At 46.5% G+C, this 23,144-nt stretch overlaps 4 protein-coding genes across 4 annotated transcripts; all 4 read right to left on the reverse strand.

Annotated features, from left to right (window-relative positions):
• Positions 1-979: 979 nt before the first annotated feature.
• On the reverse strand, positions 980-1,934 carry LOC143828904 (olfactory receptor 10Q1-like). Its single transcript, XM_077319068.1, has one exon. It carries the CDS (start codon positions 1,931-1,933, stop codon positions 980-982), a length of 954 nt encoding a protein of 317 aa, XP_077175183.1. The 5' UTR covers position 1,934.
• A 5,806-nt stretch (positions 1,935-7,740) lies between these two features.
• Positions 7,741-8,694, reverse strand: LOC143828905 (olfactory receptor 10Q1-like). The gene has a single exon (XM_077319069.1). The coding sequence runs from the start codon at positions 8,692-8,694 to the stop codon at positions 7,741-7,743; it is 954 nt and encodes a 317-aa protein (XP_077175184.1).
• A 4,041-nt stretch (positions 8,695-12,735) lies between these two features.
• On the reverse strand, positions 12,736-18,013 carry LOC143829711 (uncharacterized). The gene is made up of 2 exons (XM_077321035.1): positions 15,967-18,013; positions 12,736-12,853 (listed from the first exon to the last, which is right to left on the reverse strand). The coding sequence occupies exon 1, from the start codon at positions 17,766-17,768 to the stop codon at positions 16,008-16,010; it is 1,761 nt and encodes a 586-aa protein (XP_077177150.1). The 5' UTR covers positions 17,769-18,013; the 3' UTR covers positions 12,736-12,853; positions 15,967-16,007.
• Positions 18,014-21,534: 3,521 nt separating this feature from the next.
• On the reverse strand, positions 21,535-22,897 carry LOC143828906 (olfactory receptor 10Q1-like). Its single transcript, XM_077319070.1, has 2 exons — positions 22,518-22,897; positions 21,535-22,180 (listed from the first exon to the last, which is right to left on the reverse strand). The coding sequence occupies exons 1-2, from the start codon at positions 22,895-22,897 to the stop codon at positions 21,607-21,609; spliced, it is 954 nt and encodes a 317-aa protein (XP_077175185.1). The 3' UTR covers positions 21,535-21,606.
• Positions 22,898-23,144: the final 247 nt, after the last annotated feature.

Below are 23,144 nucleotides of genomic sequence, written 5' to 3' on the forward strand. Positions count from 1 at the left end.
GCAGAAGACAAACAGAATAAGAAACGGTTCAAAAATTATACATAAATGTATTGTAATGCATATAAATGTACTGCAGGTTTTCTCAACCAGAGTTTCATATATATATATGACCATGTATAATCATGTTGACCTGCCCCTTCCAAAATTGCCAAGGCGACGATGCCTTCGCCTGGAAGAGCTGGGAAGAAGAGGGGCCCAGTCATATAAATCCTTGTTGGCTGAGGATTGGCTCATGTGGGAGACCAGAGAGTTAAGTATTCTCATTTTAACTGTGGGAGCGAGGAGGGGTGAGAAGGAGCGGCATAGGACTGTTCTGGCCCTGTTTTTAGCACTGGTGTGTGGAAGTGATGGAGCAGTATAGACTTGCCCTGGCCCTGTTTCTGCAAGCTCTCACTGCAGGCTCCCCACATCTTTAGTGAAGGATCAGGCAATAGATGATGGGAAATATCACCTGAGACCCTGGAGAGCCACTGCCAGTCTGAGTGGACAATACTGACCTAGATAAGCCAAAGGTCAGATTCAGTATAAAGAGATTCATGTGTTCATATATTACTGAATCAGCCAAAGAGACCTTCTTGCACCACGCTGTTTGCCTAGTCTCAGGGCCAAAGAACTTTGTCTGGGTGAGGTGAAGAAAGATGCTGCAAAGAAGCTGATCCAGAGGCTGAACTATTTGACAATGTCTAGCTGCTTCTTCCAACCTGGGTCAACCACCATCACCCAAAGCAGGCACTGCTCGGCTGAGGGAACATACAAAGGAAGTGGGGGGAGTAGGCACAAAGTCTGGCATCCTCCAAAATGCTGATGTTACACAGACCCTACACATGCTTCCAGCAGTCACAGGATAAAGAGGTGAGCCATCTCCACCATGGCTTGTGTTTTATGTATATGGAATGATGATGATATCTACAGTAAGCACAAATAAGGAAATTGAGCCATTCATGCGACAAATTATTGTTGTAATTAGATGTTAATGGGCCTATGATTCCACAGTCTTCTTCACAACCTTCTTCAAAGCCAGCTTGACATCCTTGTTCCTCAGGCTGTAGATGAGAGGGTTTAACAGGGGAGTGACAAAAGTGTATATGAGAGCAAGTTTCCGGTCCTCATCCTCAGATGATGTTGACCTGGGACGCAAGTAAACAAGACTGCAGCAGCCATACTGCAAGATAACCACCGTCAAATGGGAGGAACAAGTGGAGAAGGCCTGATGCCGACCAGATGTAGAAGAGATCCGCAAGATGGCAGCCACAATGTAGGTGTAGGAAATGCTTATCAGAAGGAAGGGGATAGCCAACACCATGATACCAACACTGTATAGAACAGTCTGATGGATATGAGTGTCAGCACATGCCAAACGCAGCACGGGAGGCACATCACACAGGAAATGGTTGATTTGAGGCTGGTGACCACAAAATGGCAAGGTGAAGATCAGCACAGTCAGTTCCAGTGACAATGTGAGGGCAAGCATTGCAGAGCCAACAACCAGCCATATACACACCTGCTGGGTCATGATCAGAGTGTAACGGAGTGGGTGGCAGATAGCCACATACCGGTCATATGCCATTACAGCCAACAAGAAACAGTCTGTACTTCCTAAGGTAACAAATAAGAACATCTGGATACCACAGTTTGCGAAGGGGATTGTTCTGTGGACATCTAAAATACTGGCCAGCATTTGAGGCACTACCACAGTGGTGTAACAGATCTCTAGAAAAGAGAGGTTACCCAGGAAGAAATACATCGGGGTGTGGAGAGATTGGTCAGTGCAGACTACCCAGATGATAGATACATTGCCAAAGATAATTGTGAGATAGAGCAGAAGGAAGAATGTGAATAGAAGACGTTGTATCTCCGGAATGGTGGAGAATGCCAGGAAGATGAATTCAGAGGCGATGGATTGGTTGGTCTGGACTGTGTGTGCCAGATGCATCTCATTGCCACTATCAAAAAAGAAACAAATGGTTAATCTTTGGTAAGTCATTCAAGATTGTCTTCCTGCGTAAATTCTAGGTATGGGTTACTCAGTTATGAAATCTAACTTGCCATCTTTAGACGCCTCCCTCCAATTTGTACTGTAACATCCTCAAGTTGTCATGTTGTTGTTTTCAAACTGTCCCCCCCCCACACATACTGAATGAACAAGACTATAAAACCTCACCTAATGTTGTCATATGTTTCCCCTCACTGCCCTGATACTCATTTCCAGAGAATTTCCTAACATACAAATTTCCTTCTTCTCGAGTTGTTAACTGTTGATTGGTTTTCAGTTTACAAATGCTGGAGTTGAACAAGCAGGAAGAATAAGGCATCCCTTTCTGAAATTAAAAAAAGAAACAGGCTCATAATCAAATCCCAAAAGCTGGCAATCTTGTCTGATTCTATCCCAGATTTCTCAGCTCTTGCTCCACCATTCATTTCCTAGGCTTGCCAGATTGGGGGATTTGATTCAGTTTGAAGAGGTTTGGGCATTTCTGGTACTCTGGACACCATGAAAGCCCCAGAATTTAAACAGAAATGTAGGTTGCTATTCCCTAAGGTTGAGAGAACAGCTGAACACATTCTTACCTATGAAATCTATGTTGGATTGTTGGTGCTGGTGCTGACATTAATCAAAATCAGAAGTCCTTTACTGGCATAGAAAAATTAATGACAAAAACCCCTCATTATCTACAGTTACGGGACATCATAACCAGCTGTACAAACTTGGCAACCAAATCAAGAACTTGAATTTTCTAAAAGGAAAATGATCCTAGTTTCATCATCAAGTCCTTGCTGTTAAAAAAAGAGTGGGTTGATGAACTGCACACAAATAATGGTATTGAACGGACACATGTAGGATGGTTTCAGTGCAGCCAGAATTACAGAGACATATTCCTTTAGAGAAGTTGTCCTTTTCTGATATTAAAAAAAAGAAACACACAAGCTGGCAAACCTTTCTGATGCCATTCCAAATTTATCAGCTTTTGACCCACCATTCATTTTCTAGGTTTGCCAGATTGGGGAATTTGATTAAGTTTCAAAGGGTTTAGGAATTTCTAGTATTCTGGACACAATGAAAGCCCCAGAATTTAAACTGTAATATAGGTTGCTATTCCCTAAGGTTGAGAGAACAACTGAACACCTTTTTTACCTCTAAAATCTACATTGGCTTGAACATCTCTTCTGAGGATCCACATGTGTTATCTGCAGGAAAGAGATAATTTAGAGGAGCAAAACATGGTTATCAGTCAAGGGCAAGACTGTTGTGGTAAAATCACTATATACCTTTTGGTTACAGGGGGGATAAAGCATATGTTACTAAGAAAATTTATATTAACAGCATTCTATATATCTCTATACAATAGATTTTAATCCATTTTTATGTATAACATCCATGTTGACTAGGACTCACATTTGAACTCTCTTCCACATTCTGTTCCTTTCCCACAAATTCACACGTGGTACAAACAATCATTGTTGCTTTGAATGGTATGTCAAAATTGCCATTTTGACACGGCCACCTTTCTCTACCTGGTAGAACTAAGAGATCCAGCATTGCTGTTATAAGCAAGGCACCTGGTAGTATCATGGACAGCTGTTGAATCGCATAGGGACAAAATAACACGTTCCTCACTGCCATGCTCTGTCAAGATTTTGTCCATTGTAAAGCTTTTAGAAAAGTATTATTTTTCTTTAAATGGTGGGTGCTTCTGCACTGATGATGGGTGGCCTATAAATTGAATTCAGAAGTAAATACGCACATTTTTCCTATCACATTTCCCCCAACCATCTTCCAAGGAGTTGACAGTGGTATATGGGGTCCTATGTTCTTTCCACTAACCTCACAACAGCCTAAGACTGAGAGAGAGTAAGTGGTCCAAAGTCACCTTTTATGGCTGAGTGCCATAAAATGGCTGAGCTGCTCAAGCAGCTCATGTGGCCTTTTTCTTCCCCACTACAACTCCCTGGATTTAAAAACAACCATTTTCTTATTCTGTGGAGCACATTTCTTCTACTTCTGCCAGCCCCAGATCTTCCCCCATTGCCCGATTCAAGGGTAGGGGTCTTGCTGGGAACATGCTGCAGTTTATCTTTTATATAAACAAATATTGTAGAAGTTACAGAGAGGAAAATGCAGAGAAGTGGTTACAGTTACAAGTCTTCCTGAATGGAATATTTCATGTTTGCCTGGAAGATTCTAATTCTTTAGGCTTAACATGGTCTATATCTGCCCATGACTGTAAACTTCAGCAAAGGGCTCTTACCTTTGGGGTGACAGAAGTTCACTCTCATCAGATATTGCAGCCGCTGCTCCTGCTGCTGAAATCTTCTGGCTGGGATTTTGGCCCCAAAGGGCAAGAATGAAAACTGAAGCTCATCAGACTTCTTAGCAGTGAAATGGACTAGTGGCCCTGTTCAGGAAAAGGTGGCTTCCCTCTGTCGGCCCCATCTGAGATTTCCATCCAGGGTAGCCGTGGATCCTTGGGTGGGCCTGTGTTGCTTTCCGAAAACTAGGAAGAGGGACAGAGCCATTCCCCTCCGAGCCTTCTGCAAAACTTCAGTGGCATAAAAGATCAGTTTTCTGCAGCCACTATAAGGGTAATATTTAGCTTCCTTTCAAGAGACATGAATTATTCCCAACAGGGATGTTAGGAATTGCTGCTGTAGGATTTGCATACTATTGTTTTCAGAAGTTCAAATGCAAGCTTTTTTTTGAATGAATGAATGAAAGAATGAATGATTTCAGTATAGAGAATTAATTGCAAGCTTTCTGTCCCAGGTACCATTTAATTATCAGAAATGAGAGCTGACCCCTGTAATGGAAGAGCATTTCCACTCAGTTTTATGTTGGCAGAGTTTAACTATGCAAAAGCACTAGCTGCTTAAAGAATAAATAGCTTCTTTGAGGAGAGAAACAACTTTGTAATGAGGGGAGGGGGAGAGAGTCCCAATTGATTAATTTCTGTAGAGGGAATCAGGAAGAAAATGTGCTCAAAGGAGCAAGAAGTCTCTAATTGAGCCAATCAGGACACAGGAGCAGAGTAGCAGGAAGGTCCCCATATCTGAATATGCTAAGTATACATGACCTGCATGTCCAAGACAGGGCGGGCCTGCTCTGAGCCCTGTGCTGATGCCGAGAGCTTGGGTGGGAGGGGGCAGGGCTGGCTTCAGCGCGGGGCTCGGAGCAGGCCCGCCACGTCCCAGATGCAGTGAGCCTGCTCCAAGCCCCACACTGAAGCCGAGAGCTTGGGGGGAGGGGTGGGCAGGGTCGGGGTGCCCGCTGTATTTTGGATACAGCGGGCTTAACTTCTAGTATATTGTATATTTTATCTTAGAAATACATGACGAATATTAGTAGAAACATTTGAAGAACATAGTGAATTACTGCTTTACAGACTAGTAGGTGGTACTTAAAATATTTATATAACTAGAAATCAAGCCCATTTTATTCTTTAATAAAATGGGCGCTAGGAGCCGGTCTTATCTCGGTCCCGGGAGCGGGTTGACGGCAGCGAGGCCACTCCTGGGGCTGAGAGAAGGGCAGCGCCTGCCCCCCCACCCTCCCCGAAGACACTAACGGCGTTCTGTCGGCCCCAGGAGCGGCCTCTCCGGGCAAGGCCGCCCCTGGGGCCGAGAGAAGGGCGGCGCCCGCCCCCCACCCTCCCCGAAGACAGTAACGGCGTTCTTTTGGCCCCGGGAGCGGCCTCGCCCGGGGCCAAGAGAAGGCCGGCGCCCGCCCCCCCTCCCCAAAGACACTAATGGCGTTCTCCCGGCCGCTGGAGCAGCCTCGCCGCGTCTGCGATGTGTCGAGACCGCTCCAGCGGCCGGGAGAAGGCGGCACGTCCCCCCAGAGAACTCACCGCATCAGCTGGCAGTCCTGGGGCAAGCAGCCAATGGGGAGCCGCGGTTTATCCCAGACAGGGCCCGCCCTAACTCCTCCCACACAGCCCTTACTCCTTTATTCAGTCTGCAGCGCACCGCGCCACGGGGCTGTTTAAAGATAAGTTCATATGCATATTAACTCAGAGGCTCTCACATCGTTGACAGTATACAGCCAGTTGCTTTCAGGCTCTGTGTATCAGGGGGGAAAGGCCACTTTGAAATTAACAAGAATAAAAAACTTCATGTTGGTCAGTTTTAAGAGTGCACTCAGAAATTCCTATATTATATTCCATGAACGATCAGATATCCCCCCACGATAGAAGAAAAAAAAAACATTAGTCGTACCCCACCCTTCTACTAATCACATCGAAACACACTCGCTGGACACCCAAGCTCCAGCATGCCACAATCAACACTCCCTGACGTTTCGAGGGGAGTGGGGGGGGGGGAGCCTAACCAGCCTTTTCCTTTCTGACATATGTGAGCTATTCAGTAGGCAAACTGGCTGAGCAATTCCTTAGAAAGTCAGATCATACAGGCTGAGAGCTATGTGTTTGAACAGAAATATATATATTCATCCTGACTCTGCGGTAGATATGCTGGTGTGGTTTCAATGGGGCAGAGGGTTCTGCAGTAGCAGAAAGCACCCTGGATGCCTTCCCTCTCTCCTATTTGAAAGGCAGTCCCCACCCAGAGCCCCACACGCTCATTAGCACATTTAAATGCTGGTAGCATGCGCGCTCCTGGAGCTCCAAGAAACCCCCTTCCTAGCATCCCTGGCACACTTTTTCCAGCCACACAGAGAACCCCCTTTGGAGTCCCAGAGCACTCCCTATGTGTAAAACTGTACAACAGCCCGCTCTGCAGGGGTGGCTTTTAGCATCAAAGATCCAAAATTAACCTGATTATTTTAATTAAACCATAATACGTTTGAAATTAACAAGGATAAAAAACTTTGGGCTATGTCCAAGAACCAAATTGGGACATCATGATTGCTTTTCGCCCTATGTGCTTCTGCAGGGAGACTCTTCTTGTAAATCCTTACAAGAGCCCACCCTGCAGGATTGGTTTTTTAGCATCAAAGATCCAAAATTAAACTGCTTATTTTAATTAAACCATGACACAAGCTACAACACTCCACCAACCAGCCCCCGTGGCACACTCTCTGAGACTTCTTCCAACCACACAGAGAACCCCCTTTGGAGACCCAGAGCAATCCCTATGTGTAAAACTGTACAGCAGGCAGCACTGTTGTGGGATGTTTTTGTTTTGTTTTTTAGCATCAAAGATCCAAAATTAATCTGCTTATTTTATGCAGGCTATGATACTTTTGAAATTAACAAGGATAAAAACTTTGAGCAATGTCCAAGTACCAACTATGGGACATCATGATTGCTTTTTTGCCCTATGTGCTTCTGCAGGGCAGACTCTTCTTGTAAAACCTTACAAGAGCCTGCCCTGCAGGGTTGGGTTTTAGCATCAAAGATCCAAAATCATTCTGCCTATTTTTTAAGCAGGCTATGATACTTTAAGCACCATCTACAGGGGCATTCTGATCGGCTTTTCTCCCATGTGCTTGTGCTAGGAGACTCTGCTTATAAAATCCTTACATGTGCCCGCCCCACACGGGTGGTTTTTCAGTATCAAAGATTCAAAATTAATCTGCTTATTTTAATTAAACCATGACTCAAGCTACAACAAGACATAATTCCAACCCCTCCCATTTCAGGGGGAGGGGCCAACCTGACCACGTGGGCAGGACCATACACCCACCTTAGTCCCGCCTCCTCTGACCACTCATTGGTCAGAAAATACTGCACGCTCATTGGCTGGGGCACCTGTCATGATGAATGGTATACCCTCAGTACTACTGGCCTATGATTCAGCAGTCTTCTTCACAACCTTCTTCAAAGCCTGCTTGACATCCTTGTTCCTCAGGCTGTAGATGAGAGGGTTTAACAGCGGAGTGACAAAAGTGTATATTAGAGCAAGTTTCCAGTTCTCATCCTCTGAAGATGTTGACCAGGGACGCAAGTAAACAAGAGCACAGCAGCCATACTGCAAGATAACCACCGTCAAATGGGAGGAACAAGTGGAGAAGGCCTGATGCCGACCAGATGTAGAAGAGATCCGCAAGATGGCAGCCACAATGTAGGTGTAGGAAATGCTTATCAGAAGGAAGGGGATAGCCAACACCATGATACCAACACTGTATAGAACAGTCTGATGGATATGAGTGTCAGCACATGCCAAACTCAGCACAGGAGGTACGTCACACAGGAAATGGTTGATTTGAGGCTGGTGACCGCAGAAAGGCAAGGTGAATATGAGCACAGTCAGTTCCAGTGACAATGTGAGGGCAAGCATTGCAGAGCCAACAACCAGCCATATACACACCTGCCGGGTCATGATCAGAGTGTAACGGAGTGGGTGACATATAGCCACATAACGGTCATATGCCATTACAGCCAACAGGAAACAGTCAGTACCTCCTAGTCCCAGAAACAAGAACATCTGGATACCACAGTTTGCGAAGGGGATTGTTCTGTGGACATCTAAAATACTGGCCAGCATTTGAGGCACTACCACAGTGGTATAACAGATCTCTAGAAAAGAGAGGTTACCCAGGAAGAAATACATGGGGGTATGGAGGGATTGGTCAGTGCAGACTACCCAGATGATAGATACATTGCCAAAGATAATTGTGAGATAGAGCAGAAGGAAGAATGTGAATAGAAGATGTTGTATCTCTGGAATGGTGGAGAATGCCAGAAAGATGAACTCGGAGGCGATGGATTGGTTGGTCTGGACTGTGTGTGCGAGATGCATCTCATTGCCACTATCAAAAAAGAAACAAATGGTTAATCTTTGGTAAGTAATTCACATTTGTCTGTCTGAGCAGATTCTAGGTATGTGATACTCAGCTATGAAATCTAACTTGTCATCTTTAGACGTCTCCCTCTAATTTGCACTGTAACATCCTCAAGTTGTCATGGTGTTGTTTTCAAACTGCCCCCCCCACCTCACACACTGAAGTCCACTGAAGGAACAAGACTATAAAACCTCACCTAATGTTGTTATATGTTTCCCCTCACTGCTCTGATACTTATTTCCATAGAGTTTCCTAACATACAAATTTCCTTCTTCTTGAGTTGCTAACTGTTGGTTTTCAGTTTACAAAACATGGGGCTGAACAAGCAGGAAGAATAAGGCATCCTTTTCTGAAATTAAAAAAAGAAACAGGCTCATAATCAAATCCTAAAAGCTGGCAATCCTGTCTGATTCTATCCCAGATTTCTCAGCTCTTGCTCCACCATTCATTTCCTAGGCTTGCCAGATTGGGGGATTTGATTCAATTTGAAGAGGTTTGGGCATTTCTGGCACTCTGGACACCATGACCTTCTAATCCGTGCTGCCGCTATGATGTTGCAGCGGGGCACGATGCCCCTCCGTTCCCCGTGTATGCAGGGGGCGGGGCATCAGGCACACGCGCTGGAGCTAGGAGGGCCGGATCGCTGCCAGCCGAGGTAAGCAAAGAGGCGGGGGGGGGGGGGAGATGGCGAGGGGCCAGGGAGAATGGGGGGAAAGCCCCCCCTCCACACACACTGGTGGGGCAGGGGGTCGCCCCTGCCAGCTCCGTGGCTCCACGGAGCTCACATGGGCGAGCGGTGTCCCTGAAGGGATACTGCAGGTCGGGGCTGGGCGAGCCAAAAGACCCGTCACTGGTGATTATGCACAGCGCCGGCCCGCCTCAGCTCTTGCTCCACCATTCATTTTTAGGTTTTCCAGATTTGATTCAGTTTGATTTGGGAATTTCTGGTATTCTGGACAGCATGAAAGCTGCATAATTTAAACTATAATATAGTTTGCTATTTCCTAAGGTTTAGAGGACAACTAAACACATCTTTTCTTATAAAATCTACATTGGCTTGAACACCTTCTCTTCTGAGCATCCTGGTGTGTTATCTGCAGGAAAGAGCCAATTTAGAGCAGCAGAAACATGGTTATCAGTCAAGAGCAAGACTGTTTTGGTAAATCACTGTATACTTTTTGATTACGGGGGGATAAAACTTACATTGCTATGAAAATTAATTTTAACTGCATTCTAGCTATTTTTATACGTGAGATTTTAATCCATTTATATGCGTATAATCTACATCAGCTAGGACATCCATCTCTTCCACATTCTGTTCCATTTGCACAAATTCACGTGTGGTACAAACATCACTATTGCTTTGAACAGTATGTTAAAATTGCCATTGTTGACACGGCCCTTTCTCCACCAGGTAGAACTATGAGCTCCAGTGTTGCTGTTATAAGCAAGGCACCTGGTGGTATCGTGGACAGCTACATGACAAAAGCACGTTCCTGACTGCCATACTCTGTCAACATTTTGTTCCTTGTAAAGCTTTTAGAAAAGTATTATTTTCTTTAAAGGTTGGGTGCTTCTCCACTGCAGGTGGATGGCCATGTCACCCTTCATGGCTGAGTGAGGACTCAAGCAGCACAGCTATTGTGGCTACTCTCTTGATTTAAAAACAGCCATTCACTTATTCTTTGGAACACATTAGTTCCATTTCTCCAGGACTTTTTAAACCCAGTTTCTCTCACAGCTAGTCTAGTTCCTCCCCCTCAGTTCCTAAAGACTTATTTATTTCTATAGATATAGAAGTTGTACTATCTCTACAGCATCTGAGTGAAGTGACTGCTAGCTCTGCAAGGGAAGGTCCTATGGCTGCTCTGTCGGAAACATTTCCTTCTCTGCTCTCAGTCACTCAGGCAGGAGGGCACAGTCTTGTGGTGGGAGAAATTGCTGCACACGGCATGCACATCATCCAGCATTCCTGTCTGAAACCCAGCTTGCCCAGTCCATTTCACTCCTGGGGGCAGTCTATCCTGAGGCTTAACTGGCCAGGACCTTTTCTTCCATGGGCTGCTTTCACCCTGGAAACTTTAAACCGCTGTTACTTCAACTAGGTTTGGGATGCACGTACAAAATCCACATTAGTCAGACTTGCATCATTTGCATTACTAATCGCTTCTGCTGTTTTACTCTGCCCAGGTAATAATAATCAGACCTTAGCAGAAAGAGTAAAAGAGAGTCTCCTTACCCTCAGTCACTCAGGAGGAAGAGGATCGTTCCTTTTCAACTTTTCTTAGCAGTGAAATGGACTAGCGGTCCTGTTCAGGGATAGTTCGCTTCCCTCTGTCAGCCCCATCTGAGTTTTCCATCCAGGGTAGCCATAGATCCTTGGGTGGGTCTGTGTTGCTTTCTGAAAACTGGGAAGAGGGATAGAGCCGTTCCCCTCCGAGCCTTCTGCAAAACTTCAGTGGCATAAAAGATCAGCTTTCTCCAGTCAGTACAAGGGTAATATTTAGCTTCCTTTCAGGAAACATCAGTTATTCCTAGCAAGGGATGTCAGATATTTCTGCCTTATTCTCTTTTTCATAATGTCAGATGCGAAAAGAGGTTTTTTCTTTTTGTAATTAATGATTTCAGGAAGAACAATTAATTGTAAACCTCCTGTTCCAATTATCAGTAATGAGAGCTGAAACCCATAATGGAAGAATACTTTTGTTGGCAGAGTTTAACTATGCAAAGGAGGGCTACAACACCAGCTACTTAAAGAATATATAACTTTATATTAAAAAGAGAAAGAACTTTGTCATGAAGAGGGGAAAGGGAGAGTCCCAATTGACTAATTGTTGTGGGAGGAATCAGTGAGGAAGTGTGTTCAAGGGAGATGGAAGTCTCTAATTGAGTCAATTTGGACACAGACGATTAGTTGAAAATACCCGGAAGTTCCTCTGATCTGAATATGCTAGATATACATATTCCCCTATGCTCTCCTACAGGGGATTCTTCATCTACTGTTGATCATGTACACTACAGATCTTGCATATTCCAACAGTTAGAAAAGCTATTTTTAAGATCACCCTCACCTGATGTACTGCTCTTTGGGAACATAATAGGAGGCGTGGTCCAACAAATACTATTGTCCCGGACTGTTTAGCACTTTGAAGATCAACACCAAGACTTTGAATCTAATCTGGCCTCCAGTCCAGAGCCAATGCAGTTGGGCAAGGAGCAATATCATATGTGCCCTCCACTGGGTCCCTGTGAGGACTCGCACAGCTACATTTTGGACTACTTGAAATCTCCGGATCAGTCTCAAGAGAATCCCTGCATAGAGCAACTTGCAGAAGTCTAGAAGTGACTATTGCATGGTCTGTGACCCACGTATCTGAGGGACTGCCTGTCAACCTATGCTCCCCACAGTGTCAGACGCACAGGAAACTCACAACAAAACTTATTCAAAAGAAAATAGTTTTATTGATTAGCACTATACGCATTGGACTGAAAGTCAAATCTGACTCGAAGCCAGATTTGCCTCAGCTTATCAATACATTTCTCCCGCCCAAAACTTGACAGTTCCCAAGGAGGGGGGTTAGTGAAAAAAGACATATGTGAAACAACAACAGGATTCCAAACTCCCATCCTTGAGAGAATTGACAACAACCCTGTGTGCCCATAACAAGATAAGGTTAGAATAACATCACTATTCTATTTTATTGCTACAAACTACAAGGCCGGGGCTAGCAGGCGCCAGGTTCAATTAAGCAGTATAACTGACATGGAGGAACTCAGGCTAATTTATGACAGAGATTCTACAATCCTGACATCCCTCCGCATTAAAACTAACTTCACTCCTCCATCTAGCCGGCATCTACCGGGCGAGGACAATCCGGAAATGCTCGATGGAAAGCCCGGAGGAGGCGGGGTGCCTTCACATTCCTTGCCTCCACCCACTCTTTGTCCCCCGAGGGGAAATCTTTCCAATCGACCAGATATTGAAGGCGACCCTTGTGCAAACGAGAGTCTAAAATTTGGTTGACTTCATAGTGGGTGTCTTTATCGATGAAAATTGGCACAGGCTGGTCTGGAGGAGGGTGCCACTCGTCAGGGACCGGAGCTCTCCGCAGCAGGCTGGAATGAAAAACCGGATGCACATTCCTATAAGTCTTTGGTAAAGCTAGCTCAACAGTCACAGTATTAATCAGTTTTATCACTTTAAATGGCCCCACGTATTTAGGGCCAAGTTTCTTTGACTTCTGTTGGCACCTCAGGTTCTTAGTAGACAAATAGGCCAGGTCTCCCACTTTCCAGTCAGGTGCAGGTACCCTTTTCTTATCCGCTTGAGCTTTATAGGCTTGTTTTGCCTCCTTGAGGCTAGCTACAATTTCTGGCCAACCTGTACTGATGGTGGCTGCCCATTTATTTATGTCAGGAGCCTCAGTGGAGTGGAGCTCCCAGGTGGGGGCTGTTGCTAAATCAGTCCCATACACTACTTTGAAAGGTGATACCCCAGTTGAGGCGTGAACCCCATTGTTGTAGGCAAATTCAGCCATCGGTAATAAAGAGACCCAATTGTCCTGCTGGTGATTGATGAAACAACGTAAGTACTGTTCCAGGATTTGGTTTACCCTTTCGGTCTGGCCATTTGATTCAGGGTGATAGCCTGAAGTGAGGGCTTGCTCCACCCCCAAAAGTCTCAGGAGTTCCCTCCAAAACTTAGAAACGAACTGGGGGCCCCGATCCGTCAGGACACGTGTCGGGATCCCGTGCAGACGTACCACGTGTTCAATGAAAAGAGAAGCCAATTTTGGTGCTGAAGGCACCCCCGTGCAGGGAATGAAGTGAGCCTGTTTGGAAAAAGCATCCACTACCACCCATATAACGGTGTTCCCATGGCTGGGAGGGAGGTCCGTAATAAAGTCCATAGTGACATCTGTCCATGGACGAGAGGGGGTGGGCTGTGGTTGCAATAGCCCCTTTTTCTTGCCTCCAACCGGTTTTGAGGCAATACAAATAGGGCATCCCTGCACATATTTCTCCACATCTTTGCGCAGGGACGGCCACCAATATTGTCTCCTGACTAGGTGCAGAGTTTTTACAAAACCAAAGTGTCCAGCAGTTTTTGCGTCGTGGCAAAGTTTCAAAACTTTTCCCCTGGCCGCAACAGGAACAAAGAGTCTCTCGCCCTTAAAAAAGAGCCCCCCCTTCTCAGTCAGATCAGGGCGGAGGGAGCCAAACTCCGGATCTTGTGACATCTCCTTCTGGACCCAGCCCCCTGGGATGGGCGTATCAGTCTTTACGTGGCTGCGCGTCACGGCGGCCATCCCTAGTTGGGCGGGGGTGAAAACGGTGTCCACCAATGGGTCTCGTTTGCTGTTGTACTGGGGCAGGCGTGATAATGCATCTGCCAAAAAGTTCATTTTACCCGGCAGATGCTTTAGGGAGAAGTTGAAACGGGCGAAAAACTCTGCCCATCTCATTTGCTTGGCGGAAAGCGATCGGGGCTGCTTAAGTGCCTGAAGGTTTTTATGATCCGTCCAGACTACAAATGGGATCGCGGATCCTTCTAGCCAATGCCTCCAGGTGGAAAGGGCCAATTTTACTGCAGCCGCCTCTTTTTCCCAAATTGCCCAATTTCGCTCTGCCCCCGAGAATTTCTTTGACAGATAGGCCAGCGGGTGTAACTTTCCGTCCTCCCCCTCTTGGAGGATCACGGCCCCCATTGCTACGTCCGAGGAGTCTACTTGTACAGTAAATTGCTTAGAAGGGTCAGCATGGGCCAGTACGGGTTCGGACGTAAACAACAACTTTAGTTTGTCGAATGCGTTTTGACAGGGGGGAGTCCACAGAAGGGGCGTCCCCGGGCGGCTCGCCGTTTTTCCCCCTTGTTTGGTTTTCAACAAGTCAGTGAGGGGCAGCGCCACTTTGGCAAAATTGGGGATGAAAGTCCTGTAAAAATTAGCGAACCCTAGGAAGCTTTGCAGTTGCCTCCTGGTGCGGGGAGGTTCCCAAGCCAGCAAGTCACGCACCTTGCCAGGGTCCATCTCAATCCCCGCTTGGGAGACACGGAACCCCAGAAACTCCACCGCATCGCGGTGGAACTCACATTTAGACAGTTTAGCAAACAATTGGTGCTTTCGCAAGCGGTTGAGCACTTCGCGTACCAGATCAGCATGACTCTCAACATTCTCAGAATACACAAGAATATCATCAATGTAAACCAACACCCCTTGGTACAATAAATCATGCATAATTTCATTAATCATATTCATGAACACGCCCGGAGCGCCGGCGAGGCCGAACGGCATTACGGTGTACTCAAATTGCCCCAGGGGGGTGTTAAAAGCCGTTAGATATTCGTGCCCCTTCTTGATCCGAACTCGGTAATAGGCTTCCCTCAAATCCAATTTCGTAAAAATTCGTGCCTTCCCCAAGTGGCCCAACAAGTCTTTTATCAGGGGGAGCGGGTAGGCATTGCAGGTGGAGACCGCATTCAACCCACGGTAGTCAGTACACAAACGTAGCGAACCGTCCTTCTTTTTTACAAAAAGGACCGGGGCCGCCAATGAAGATGTGGCCGGTCTAATAAAACCCCTCGCCAAGTTCTTATCCAAAAATTCCCTAAGCTCCGCCATTTCCCGGGGGCTCATGGAATAAAGTTTGGCTTTGGGGAGTGGTTCCCCTTTCTTTAATTCAATGGCACAGTCAGTTTTACGGTGGGGGGGCAGTTGGTTGCACTCTACCTCCGCGAACAGATCAGCAAAGTCTCGATACTCAGGAGGGAGCGCTGTCCCCCCCGATCCCAAAGCGGCCACAACCCCCGTCAGTGGGGAATCCCGCGGTCGAGCGTGCTGCTCGCAGGCGGGAGAGGTAAAGTCCACGGTCCCTTCTTTCCACTTCACTAGGGGGTCATGTTCCTTCAGCCAATCCAACCCTAACACACAAGGGAAGGCAGAATGAGGGGCTACCAAAGGCTGGATTTGCTCCCAATGTTTTTTTATGTCCAAGTCCATTGGGCGCGTTTTCGCCGTGGCCTCCCCTCCGGGAGCACATTTCCCATCCAATTGGGTGATGGGCAAGGGTTCCCTCAGCGGCACCTTTCCCACCCCCAAAGTCTCGGCCAGTGCCGGGCTCACTAGGGATTGGGTGCACCCTGAGTCCACGATACACCGGACTCCCACTGTTTTCCCCGACTTGGGGTTGGAGAGCTTGGCAGGTAGGAGTAGTAAGGGGGAATCACTCACCACGCGTTTGCCCCTGTTGGCGGCCTGCTGGCGGGGCGCCTTTACAGCAGACCGTCCTCGTTTCCCGACTGCTCCTCGGCTTGATCCTCGTCCTCCAGCCCGCTTCCCTCCTCCGAGTCGTCCACTGCTGGCACGGCAGCCACTGGCACCAGGAGAGACTTGGCACTTTTCTTGGGAGTGGTTTTCTTGGCAGGCTGGGCTTTCGGTGGGGCGCTGCTCACGGCCCTCGGGGTCGCTGTTGCTTTTGTGGGGCAATTTGCGAGAAAGTGCCCCGCTTGGCCACAACCCAAGCACAGCCCTTTTTCCATGCGCCGGGTGCGCTCAGACGGCTCCAACTTGGCTCGGGGCTTGGTTTTCGCCGGGGTGGAAGTTTTCGCCACGGTTTTGCCTGCCAGGACTTGTACCATCGAAGCTCGCTCCAATCGATTTTCCATCTCCCCAGCCAATTGGACCCAACCTTCGACTGTAAGCGGGTCTTCCAGGAGGAGGCATTTGTCTGCCAGAGTAGGATTGAGGCCCCCCACAAACGACAGCACGCGTTGGGGCTCCGTCCAGTCCGGCACCGAGGAAGCCAGCTCTTTAAACTCCCTGGCGTACTCGACCACTGACAACTTCCCTTGTCGGTGAGCCCTGAGTTTCTTCTCCGCGGTCTCTCGCTCGAACGGTTCCACGTACATCTGGCGCAGGGCTCTCATGAAATGGTTGTAGTCACGAATGGCTTGGGGGTGATAGCGGTACAAGTCCACAAACCACTTGGCTGCTTTGCCTTCTAGGGCTTGGCCCACGAAACGCACTTTCTCAGCATCATCCTGGAAAGTGAACCCCATTTCCATCATGTAGGCCTGGAGGTGCACCAGAAACGTAGGAAAATCGGAGGGGTCTCCGGAAAACTTAGCCTTGAATTTATAGGTGCTCCGCATCTCCACACCCCGGAGGTGGGCTGGTAGGCGCCCCGGGCCCCAATCCGCCGGTGCCGGGGCCGGTGCTGGGGGTCTTGCACCGCGGCCGATGCCTCGTCCTCTCCCCGCCGCCACTCTTGCTCGTTCCGCCACCCGGGCTGCCTCCGCTGCTCGCGCTGCCGCTCGCGCCGCTTCGCGCGCCGCTGCTGCCGCCGCCGCCTCGGCTCCCGCAACGTCCGCCGCCGCCGCCGCTGCTGCCGCCGCCGCTGCGTCCTCGCCTCCGTCCGCGCCGTCTCCTCCGGCTCCATCGCCGCCCGCGCCGCCTTCGTCCTCTCGCTCCTCGCCCTCGCCTTCTTGTTCGCGTTGCGCTCTCGCTCGAGCCTCTGCCTCCGCCTCGATTTCCAGCTGCGCCCTGGCCCTGGCCAACGCCTCAGCATCCGCTGCCGCTTGCGTGTCCGCCATGCCGTGCTCCCGCAGTGCAAGCCCACCACTCACTCGTCGCAGGCTGGTATCGTGCGCACCACCACCACGCACTTCCTTCAGCAGGCGTTGCGTTCGGCGCTTCTCCTCCGGATCCAACCGACCCGAAAGATCCTGCAGCCAGTTAGTCACCCTGTCCAGCTTGTACTGCAAGTCCTGTGTCTCACCCACAGGCTCCAGCGCGTAGCTAGGCAGTCCCAGGTGCTCCGGCCACCTCTCATCCCCAGTAGGGCGGTCGTATTTAGACAATCGCCTGCGCTGGGTGACGTGTCGTTCCAAAAATTCCTCGGGCCCCGGGGTTGTCCCCGAGATTGCCCGCATCATGCCCGAGCTGTGCGGGCCGGCACTCGCGCCGTCGCCCTGGGAGAGGTCCCAATCCAGGCCCTCTCCCTGCTCAGAAAAAGTATGTCCCTCGCCCTGCATTTTGCAGGTGAAAGGAGTTGTGAGATTTGACTTGATGTCAGACGCACAGGAAACTCACAACAAAACTTATTCAAAAGAAAATAGTTTTATTGATTAGCACTATACGCATTGGACTGAAAGTCAAATCTGACTCGAAGCCAGATTTGCCTCAGCTTATCAATACATTTCTCCCGCCCAAAACTTGACAGTTCCCAAGGAGGGGGGTTAGTGAAAAAAGACATATGTGAAACAACAACAGGATTCCAAACTCCCATCCTTGAGAGAATTGACAACAACCCTGTGTGCCCATAACAAGATAAGGTTAGAATAACATCACTATTCTATTTTATTGCTACAAACTACAAGGCCGGGGCTAGCAGGCGCCAGGTTCAATTAAGCAGTATAACTGACATGGAGGAACTCAGGCTAATTTATGACAGAGATTCTACAATCCTGACACACAGGGTCTTGCACTCTATGGGTACCAACTTGTTGGTCATTCCTGGCCCCAGGGAAGCTTGCCTGGCCTCGACCAGGGTCAGGGCCTCTTCAGTCCTGGCTGCCACCTGGTGGAATTCTCCGGATGCATCTAAACAACTAACTTTCATCCTATAGAGAAATGAGAATGAAAAATAAGAGGTCATTATAGATAGCAGCAGGCTATCATTTTTTCTGAAACAGAAAGGGGACTGAAGATTGAATGGAGACTCCCTGTAGGTATATTATCAACATGTTTGTGATTCAAAGGAAGTCTATACAGTCTATACAGGAAGTCTATACAGGGATTCATAATTTCATCTGAGCTAAAATGATATTTATAATCAATACTTCCCAACTTTTATAATTTAATTAGTAGCCCTTCAGTTTTAGGCGCTCCTAGAGACCTGATGTTTTGAGGCTTATTGGCAGCTGCCGTTTTCATTCAACTTTAATAATAGGTATCCAGTCCTCAAGATGCAGTGAAAACCATGTTCTGGATACTCAGAACACAGGAATCGAGCCATGGAGATCCCAGACTTATAGCTGAAGCTCATTATTCTCAGATTGTTGTAATTTTAAAAATACTGTTTTTGAAGGCTTGGCATTTGAAAATTTGAAAATACTGATATGTTAGGATGGATACTAAAAATGATTTATTCACTATAAATGACTTTTTATCTTATGAAGGAGATCCACATGGGTGCAATTATTCTAATACAAGAAATGATGTGTTGACTTATTTACTTATTTACAAGACTTGGTACACTTGGGACTTTTCCACAAGTAATAGCTGGGAAATACTTAGTGGTGGGGAAAAAGTTGTGCGAATCTACAGTCCCTTCTTTCCCCAGGACCAGGAAAGAAAGTAATATAGTGAACTAAACCATGATTACCCCCCACTTTACAGAAATTAAACATTCACATTTCTTATTACTGCTCCTTTTATTTTTACTGTTTTTAATCTTATTTTTCTTCAATCACATAGCAAATATAACCATACATTAACAAAACATAACAAAAATAGAAATCAAATTAAAAACAGAAACATTTGATCATTTGTTTTACAGTTTTACCAAGATGCTTTTGCCATTTTTTTCAACTGTATATGCATTACTTATCACAGCACATCTTTCCATTAGTTCCTATTAATAAATGGAGGGTGACAAGTTGTTTAGACTGGAAAACAGTTGTACTTTAATCACTATTGTAATTTGATGAGCTATTTCCCCCACAAAACATTATTCCACAATTGCTCATACCACATATCAATTGTAATTCTAATCGTGTAGTTCAAAAGTTAAGACATGATGAATCTTCCTACTAATAAGAAAAAAATCATTCAAGATTCTTGAGCCAATTTCTTATTTTGCTGTATAAATAAATTTAACAAAACCACTTTTGGATTAGGTGGGACTAAAGCTTTTCCTAAATGGCCTCCCAAACTTCAGCTGGTATTTCTGATCCCATATCCCTTTCTCAAGTATGATGTAATGCACTCATATCACCTCATGTATTTTAATTAAATATTGTTACTGTTGATATCTAAGTTTAAAGGGCTAGGGCAGATACATAGAACTGGGAAAGGGTAAAATGCTGAAGAGAAGAACAGAGTTTCCTTCCCATGATTCATTCATATGACAGAAGTAACAGGGACAGGGCAAACTGGGTACGGAAATTTTGGTGGTGGGTGTTGAGCTAGGAATTGAAAAAGTAATACATAGAATAAAATTGTAATACAGTGACAAATTATGCATGGGGCAGGTAATCTGAGGTGGTGGCAGCAGGGCAGCCCCAATTGCGTATGACGCTGCCACCATGCCAGTCCTTGCCTGGCACAACACCCCGGTAGGTGCCAGTGGGGATTAGGTCAAGCCAGTACCGTACATAATCAGCAGTCTTCCCCCAACCTACAGTGTCCCTGCAGGGACACCGCATACCCCTGGTGGCTCCACAGAGCTGCAGAGCTAGTTGGGGAGTCCCCCACCCCCACCTTGGTGGGAGAGCAGCATGCCGCTCCCTGACATCATGTGGTGGGGGGCCCCATGCCCCTGCTCCCTCCTGCTGCTGATGCCTCTGAGCAGCGTACTGGGCTTTCCAGCCTTGGCGTTTTGCGCGCGCATGTGCTACGCTGGGGCAGTCTGCATATGCTGGGGGATTCCTTCCCCCGTGCATATGCGGGAAGTACCAGAGCATGCTGCCTCAATGCAATTCCCAGCAGCAACCCGGTATGGCTGCAGCCATGCATAATGGGTCAGTGTGTGTCATTAGCTAACTTGAAGTGAGCATTTCAGACATTTTACAAGAGTGTTGTATCTTCTATAAAGGAATGTGTTTGCTAAACTCCTTACCCACAACAGAGGAGTGGTTGGTGAAGAGGATGGAATTTGCAGAGATGGATAGTCTTACATCTTTGATTAAAGAGTAGACAATATCTACATTTATTAATAGTGGGAAATGTCTTATGGACTTTTTGCACAAAAAGGAAAAAAATGAACTGATGTTTTGCTGTTTAGGGAACAACAGAATAGATTTGGCGAATAGAAAAAAGGAGGTTTAGTTATAATAATAAAGTAACAGTTAAGTGTGTAACTTTACTTAAATTTGTCATAGACAAAATCAGAACTCTTTCCTCTACATATCTGTATCTGATCCCCCCCAGTACTGTAGTTTATAACGCCCCCTCAAAATGCACTGAAATAGATCATAACCATTACTTCTATAGAATATAATTAATGACAAAACTTAGATTTCATTCAGGATTATAAATCACTGTTGTCTTCATTCTAGGTATTTGTTGAGATGTCCAAATATGGATTTTCCAACAAACTTCAGTGAATATGAAAACAGAATTTTAATGACAGTTCTTTAATGACAGTTTAATGACAGTTTGGTGTAGTGGTTAGGAGTGCGGACTTCTAATCTGGAATGCCAGGTTCAATATTGGCACTTATTAAGTGATTTTCCTGGTTATTATATTCCATCCGTAATAGGATTGAGAAGAACACACAATATTAGAGATACGGTCATACATTCTAATTCTGGGTGGAGGATGGATCCTGACACTACTTCTAGGAGGCATTTCAAATACGGTCAATGTAATGTCTGCCCTTTAAATTTACAAATAACAGATTTAAAATTTATAAATAACAGATTTTGTACATCAACAGGATCAGCATATTATAAAACTATCAACATTTATTAATTGCAACTCTAGAATAAAATAAACTCTAGAAGAAAAAATGAATAAGTTAACCATATTGCAACAATCAAAATACAATATATGAAAATACATGAGAAGAAACCTTAATGAAAGATCATGAAACATCCTGTGAGGATTTATCATGCCACAAATGATTGTTGTAATCAGATGTTCGTGTGCCTATGATTCAGCAGTCTTCTTCACAACCTTCTTCAAAGCCTGCTTGACATCCTTGTTCCTCAGGCTGTAGATGAGAGGGTTTAACAGGGGAGTGACAAAAATGTATATGAGAGCAAGTTTCCGGTCCTCATCCTCAGATGATGTTGACCTGGGACGCAAGTAAACAAGACTGCAGCAGCCATACTGCAAGATAACCACCGTCAAATGGGAGGAACAAGTGGAGAAGGCCTGGTACCAACCAGCTGTAGAAGAGATCCGCGAGATGGCAGCCACAATGTAGATGTAGGAAATGCTTATCAGAAGGAAGGGGATGGCTAACACCAGGATACCAGCACTATACAACACAGTCTGATGGATATGAGTGTCAGCACATGCCAAACGCAGCACGGGAGGCACGTCACACAGGAAATGGTTGATTTGAGGCTGGTGACCACAAAATGGCAAGGTGAAGATCAGCACAGTCAGTTCCAGTGACAATGTGAGGGCAAGCATTGCAGAGCCAACAACCAGCCATATACACACCTGCCAAGTCATGATCAGAGTGTAACGGAGTGGGTGGCAGATAGCCACGTAGGCCCATTATGCACGGCCGCCGAAACGGCGATTTCGGGTCACATGGAAAACGCGGAGGGGGAAGACGCGACGCATACCGGTTATACACGGGGCGGGGCGCGACGGCGGCAAAACCCAGAGTAACCGATTATGCACGCGCCGATCCGGGCGCCGCTTCTGGTTGCGCCCCGCTCACCCGGAAGCTGCGCTTTCTTCCGCGTTTCACTGACGCGGCTTTTTCGGCGGCATGCACCGAAGCTGCAGCCGGTTGCAGCCGGCTCCGTGCGTTATCCGTGATTTTAGTCGCCGCCATTCCACCCCGAATGTGCGCTAAAACCCCCGTGCATAATGGGTCATACCGGTCATATGCCATAACAGCCAACAGGAAACAGTCAGTACCTCCTAGTCCCAGAAACAAGAACATCTGGATACCACAGTTTGCGAAGGGGATTGTTCTGTGGACATCTAAAATACTGGCCAGCATTTGAGGCACTACCACAGTGGTGTAACAAATCTCTAGAAAAGAGAGGTTACCCAAGAAAAAATACATGGGGGTGTGGAGAGATTGGTCAGTACAGACTACCCAGATGATAGATACATTGCCAAAGATAATTATGAGATAGAGCAGAAGGAAGAATGTGAATAGAAGACGTTGTATCTCCGGAATGGTAGAGAATGCCTGGAAAATGAATTCGGAGGCAATGGATTGGTTGGTCTGGACTGTGTGTGCCAGATGCATCTCATTGCCACTATCAAAAAAGAAACAAATAGTTAATCTTTGGTATGTTGCTATGAAAATTTATTTTAACAGCATTCTGGACATTTTTATACATGAGATTTTTATCCAATTTGTGTGAAAAACCCATGTTGGCTAGAACTCACATTTGAACTCTCTTCCACGTTCTGTTGCATTTCCACAAATGTACACGTGGTACAAACATCACTGTTGCTTTGAATGGTATGTTAAAATTGCTGTTGTTGACATG

This window comes from Paroedura picta, chromosome 2, assembly GCF_049243985.1.
Source record: "Paroedura picta isolate Pp20150507F chromosome 2, Ppicta_v3.0, whole genome shotgun sequence".
Lineage (NCBI taxonomy): Eukaryota > Metazoa > Chordata > Lepidosauria > Squamata > Gekkonidae > Paroedura > Paroedura picta.